The 6,000-nt window shown below is 41.4% G+C and overlaps 1 protein-coding gene across 1 annotated transcript in view; it reads right to left on the minus strand.

The window, feature by feature from the left end:
* The window catches only part of clcn5b (chloride channel, voltage-sensitive 5b), a 28,450-nt gene extending 22,798 nt beyond the window's left edge, over nucleotides 1–5,652 (minus strand). The window contains exons 1-2 of the mRNA XM_061709416.1: nucleotides 5,400–5,652; nucleotides 4,280–4,495 (exon numbers count right to left, since the gene is read on the minus strand). Of these exons, the coding sequence (XP_061565400.1) occupies nucleotides 4,280–4,484 (205 nt within the window). The 5' untranslated portion in view covers nucleotides 4,485–4,495; nucleotides 5,400–5,652. The remainder of the gene's footprint in view (nucleotides 1–4,279; nucleotides 4,496–5,399) is intronic.
* Between the last annotated feature and the right edge of the window lie 348 nt (nucleotides 5,653–6,000).

A 6,000-nucleotide genomic window follows, 5' to 3' on the forward strand; every position in this document is an offset into this window, starting at 1 on the left:
TACCCTCCCATGCCCACACTCCCTCTCACATACTCAGCTCTCAAAGTCGCCGGAGGTTAATGATTCCCAGTGCAACAGGTTACTCGGGCTAAATGATTACAACTGCAGAAAGAATGGCTTTGATGAAGACCTGCTCGGAAACGGGCTCGCCTGCACACTAATGAGCAGCTCCACGGCCCAAAAACACCGACTCGAGGAGGGAGGGAAAAATGAGGAAGTGAGAACTGCAGAACTTGAAGGACAGGAAATACAATACAATCCAAGATGATGTGTTTGTGACTGTTCAAATAAAAAGGGTAACTGTGCTGGATGTGGATACACAAATCTGCAATCATCCCAGTGATTAACATTCATTTCTGCAGCGTTCAGGGCGATTTCAACCTGGACCTGACCCCCCGATTCCCTGAGCCTAACATGGTTTTCCTGATTCTACTTGAAACAAATCAGACTTGCGCTCTCTAGGATTTGGTTTTATTTCACAAAACACTATGTAATTTAAAAAAATCTATGGCTGCCAGTTTAAAAACAAGTCTGAGTTTTTCTTCTTCAGCCGAGCTGACACAGTGGAAACACGGATCCATTGAGTAGAGAGAGAAAAAAAAATGTTTCCCAACTTTCTTTCTGCTTGTACAAAGTTAAATCTCAGTTTCAACAAAGGAGCAGAGAGAAAATGGACAACATATCACACAAATCTACACCAACATGCAAACGCCTACAATGCAGAAGCGGCGTGTAGAAAACTAAAAACATCCTCGCTGCTTCCATGAGACTTTAGAGTGTCAGCAGTGCTGTGGCTGCGCAAAGAGCTGAAGAGAAATCATTTTTGCTGCCCATCAATCTGGAATTTGAGTTCATCATCCTACAGAGGAAAAGATTATTTAAAGAAAAACATATCCGTAAAACATTCCAGACAGTTGCAAGTCTTCCCAGAAGTGGAAGTCCCAACAAGTAAAGCTCAAGGTCAGACCATGCAGTGATTAGAGGAATCCTTCAAAACAAAAAACAATATCTCAGAGGCCTTAGCGAACATGAAGGATGGGAAATTTCATGACGGTAAATTAAAACAAAATGTTCAACAAGGATGACTTATTTGGAAGGGTTTCCAGGAGGAATCCTCTACAGGAATATCACAGTGCACATTACATCTGGAATAATGTTCTTTGGACGGATGAGACCGAATCAGAGCTGTTTTTCCAAAACAAACCAAAGTCAGCGTATCAGTGCAGATGCCTCGTCCTCACGGTGGCGGGGGGGTGATGAGTTGAGCTCGTTCTGCAGCCGCAGGAGCTGGGCACCTTTCAGTCACCGGGTCGGCCATAAACGCTGCTGCGTGCCAAAGTATTTTAATGTCGAAAGCTTCGGCTGTCATATAGACGCCCTCAAATGTGAGGCTATTTGGTGGCTAAAGCTTAGCAGGAATTGGGTCATGCCATAGGACAAAGATCACACACAGGCACGCACGCACGCACACCAGAAAAAGGCTGAAAAACAAAAGAATCAAGGTGTTGCAATGACCTGAATTCCAGAGAGGCATTTCTCAACCTGAGGTGAGATCTTAAGACAGCTAAGTGAAAGTGAAAACGTGTTTTTCACACACTATTTCTGCAGCTTGGCCAGGTTTTTATAAATAAATGTCACCACGCAACATTTCATGAGGCTGTGTCTGTGTTTATCTCATTCTAACAACTCTTGGACCACATGTGTTTTAGAAGTTATTCTATTAAAGCTCTTGTATGCAAAACATTGGATTAACAAAGTGGGCTTTGTTTGTCACAAAACTACAACTTATAACTCAACAGATGAAATTACATCTAAATTATTGTGTCTAGTTCTTTGAAATCACCAATCTGACTTGTTACAGAATACCATGCAGCATACAGCTTACTTTGGTGGAAATTGTTTCTTTTAAATAAATAAAAAAGTGCATATTTTTATACATGTCCTAAAGAATCAGCTACAATCACACCATCTGCAACATAACTACTTCTAAAAAGCTGGAAATGTTGCTGTCCAGTCTACAAACAAAACCACAGTTCAATCTTCAAACCAAAAATCATTCAAATATTCATATTCAACTAATATTAAAACTACATTAATAAGGATTACATCACATTATCGGCAGTTTCAATTCTGCTTTTATTATATATATATATATATATATATATATATATATATATATATATATATATATATATTTATTTATGATACCATTGGAATTAGATTTGTTGTTAAGGAGTTAGACTAACTTTTGATAAAACTTAGGCAAAAAAGTTAAAACAAGTTCTTCTTTAATCTCCAGTTTTTAAGCTGACGAATTCCTTCCTTGTGGGGCGACTTGGTTAATTCTGACAGTGACAGTCACCCTCACATATCCAGTCATCATCATTGCAAGAAGTTGCTTTACTGGTATATCAAAAAGATGGTGATGACATCATCAGTAACCAGGCAGCCGTGAGGAAGTAAGAGCAGAAGACAGTGAGGCAATTCACCTCACCGTCCCCGTCAGGGATAACAGCAAAGCTGTTAACGACTGGTTTTAGTTGTGATGTGAGATCACAGTGCCATTAATCTAGCTCACACAGTATGTTCCCACACACAGACACCATAAGTGATTATCCACAAGTATTAGCAGCACTCACTGAGATCATGTGGCACGTCGTGCTCAGCCTCTACAGATAACCTATCACTGCTTCAAGGTGCTAAAGAGACACACATAAGCAATCTTCATGCCGTCAGGACTTTGTTTCTTTATAACTCAGAGCTGCCTTATGACCAGAGAAGAAAAAGGAGAGGGGAAGGGGACTGTTTCAAATCCTCTTAGTTCTGTAACTAGTCATTTCCTGTGGCATGGCTAAAGATTAACCACAGTATTCTTCCATTTGTGTTGTAGGGCAGAGACTGCACATGTGGCAAAAACTAATCCTGTTACTGCAGCAAATATCTGAAGTTGCATGTGAAAACTTTTTGTTGGGAGGAAGAGTCTGAAATCATTTTGGAGTTTTTACAACTGGACATTTGTGTCACGTGGTTATATCCCTCGTAGATTTTGCTTCTGATCCAGAATGCTTCCGCCAGAGTCCTTACAAACACCAGGAAACTGGACCACATTACACCGGTCATGAAATCACTACACTGGCTTCACACTGGCTAAAATCTTCCTTATCGTCTACAAAGCACTGAATGGTCTTGGACCAAAATCCATGCTTGATCTGTTAGTTCCTATGAAGCTCCCAGACCCCTGAGGTTCATCTGGATCTGGTTTGTTGTGGTTCCCAAGAACCAGAACCAAGCAAGGTGAGGCAGCGTTCAGTTATTCTGCTCCTCACCGGTGGAACAAACTTCCTGTAGACCTGAGGTCTGCTCCAACTGTAGATCCTTTAAATCAGGCCTAAAAACATTACTGTTTACTCAAGCATACTCTTAAATTAAATACTTAACTGCTGGACTCTACTGCCCTTATTTTTAACAACTTGTGCTTTTTATTACTTCTTTTTTTTTATCATCTTATTCATAATTTTATTCAATCTTATTTGCAGTGGTGGACAGTAACGGAGTAAATGTACTTGAGTACTGTACTTAAGTACATATCCAGAGGATTTGTACTTTACTTGAGTATTAGATTTCTTTGGTACTTATTACTCTTACTTGAATACATTTCCAAGACAAATATTTTTACATTTACTCGAATACATTTCTAGGAAGGCTGAAAAGTACTCGTTACTTTCAGGTCTGCTCTTTTTTTCTTCTTCAGGTTTTATATAACATTGTGGTTCTAAAAGCAGCACATCAGTGCAGCTGGTTTCACAGAGTTAATTCTCAGAAACAAGAGTTAAAAGATCTTTAAATTAATTTAGAAAAAATATAGTAATTTACTGATGTGGAAAATAAGAAATTTACTCTTACTCTTACTCTTACTTTTAAGAGTAAATTTAAAAGCATTCACTTTTGGATACTTAAGTACCTTTAAAAGCAAGTACTTTTCTACTCTTACTTGAGTAATATTTTGACTGAGCTACTTTTACTTGTAACGGAGTCAATTTTGACCAGTAGTATTTGTACTCTTACTCAAGTACTGGGGTCGAGTACTCTGTCCACCTCTGCTTATTTGTTATTAACTGTCTAATTATGTCTTGCCGCTTTTAATGTCAATGTAAAGCACTTTGAATTACGCTATATAAATAAACTTGCCTTGCTTTCTGATTGCCTATAAAGTTGATTTTTAACATTTTAAAATAGCCATCAGGTGACAGACTGAGGGGTCCACCTGTGGTGCAGGTACCTGAGCTGAGGGGGGGGACGTCGTCCGTGGCGGAGAAGTCCAGCGTGGCCCCGGCGATGTCCACCATCTCGTCGTCGTCGTCGTCACTGGGGAGGTGGAGGGCATCCCTGCTGCCGGAGCCGTACCCGGGGGGGGCCTCCATCACCCCGGGGGGGGTCACCACCAGCCCGGGGGGGGTCACCATCAGCCCGGGGGAGGGCTCCATCAGCCTTCGGCCTGGGGGGGACACAGCAAAGAGCAGGTCAACCTCCTCTGGTTGATCTGCAGCACGGATCCGAAACAAGTCCACCCAGTTTAACATGATCAGTGGAAGCCCGGCGCTTCTGGTGTTTAATTCCCTCAGATTATTATTAAATATTAATGTTTAAGTCTGCAGGAGGACTGCTGGGAGCAGCATTAGTCCACGCTGCTGCGACCAGCCTCTTCATCTCACTGTTATGACTACAAGGATTCAGTTCAAGGGGAAGTTTTTTGCAATCATTTCCGCTCTTTTTTTCCTCCACTTTTCTTGCTATACCTCCTCGGTTTGACACGACATTCTGCGACCAAAGAAAAGCCGAAGATTAGCCGAGCTTAATGCTGCGTTCCATTTACCTCGGAAGTCGGAACTCGGAACTGGGAATGACGTCACAGCCGAGTTATCAGCGTTCCAGTTACAAAGTAGGAAAACAAGTTTTTTAGTTCGCATATACCACATGAAAAATGTAAATTACACCATAGCAGCATATATATGCCGAACAATACTTGTATACGACTGATTTAGTGTGACCAAAACTAGAATGAAGTGCTACGAATTTTTACAGAGCTCCCTTCTACTGTTTACAACCGGGGCAGCCATCTTGGAATGTGAACTCGGGGGTGGTGAAGACTCTCCCACTTTCCCAGTGGGAAATCCCACTTCGAGGGCGTTCCAGTTGAAAAATCCAACTGGGAACTGGGAAATCCCCACTTCCGAGGACAAATGGAACGCGGCATTAGAAACTATCAATGTGTAACCACAACTTCACCGCTACAGCGCTTGTAAAACTTCAAATTACAGCTTGGAGGGTCTATTTATGTGCGCGGAAGGAATAAAGGTCAATGTAGGGCGTAGTTTGCATCATTATATAGGTGTTTGTACCTGGAGGGAGTGGAAGGAGTCTTGTGACTCGGGTTTTGTTGTCGTCGTCTTCAGCTGGAGCCGCTTATTTACAGCTGTAAACTTACACGCTCCCTCCAAACCCCGCGTCTTCATCCATACTCCAACACCGTGGTCTTAGATCACGAAAGGAGACTCGACTGGGTCGTATAGTGGCACAATTGTGGTGTCTGGAAGCCAACGAAGTAAATTTCTCCACAGTATTTGACGATTTGTTGCCGATTAGACTACAACCGCCAAGTTGGCGTAAAAGTAGTCTGGTTTAGCTGTAACTTCCGGTTTCTCTTCAAATTAAGACGTTCAAATAAAACGTTTTTAAAACTTGGGGTATTAATACAGTGGCGTCAATTCAGTCGAAGCTAAGGTATGGCAAGGTTACGAGTCACAGAACTTAACTAAAGTATCAATCAACACGTCCAGCAAATACTCATCACAGAAGTCTGCTATGGAGCGTATCTGTGTGGTCAAGAAAATTGGAACTTTTTCAAATGCAGTCTCGCTCACTGTAAAAACTCAAAATCTTACCAGGAATATTTGTCTTATTTCTAGTTAAAATGTCTCATTTTTAGTCAAAAAAATCTCA

The sequence above is a fragment of the Cololabis saira genome, chromosome 20, assembly GCF_033807715.1.
Source record: "Cololabis saira isolate AMF1-May2022 chromosome 20, fColSai1.1, whole genome shotgun sequence".
Classification (NCBI taxonomy): Eukaryota; Metazoa; Chordata; class Actinopteri; order Beloniformes; family Belonidae; genus Cololabis; species Cololabis saira.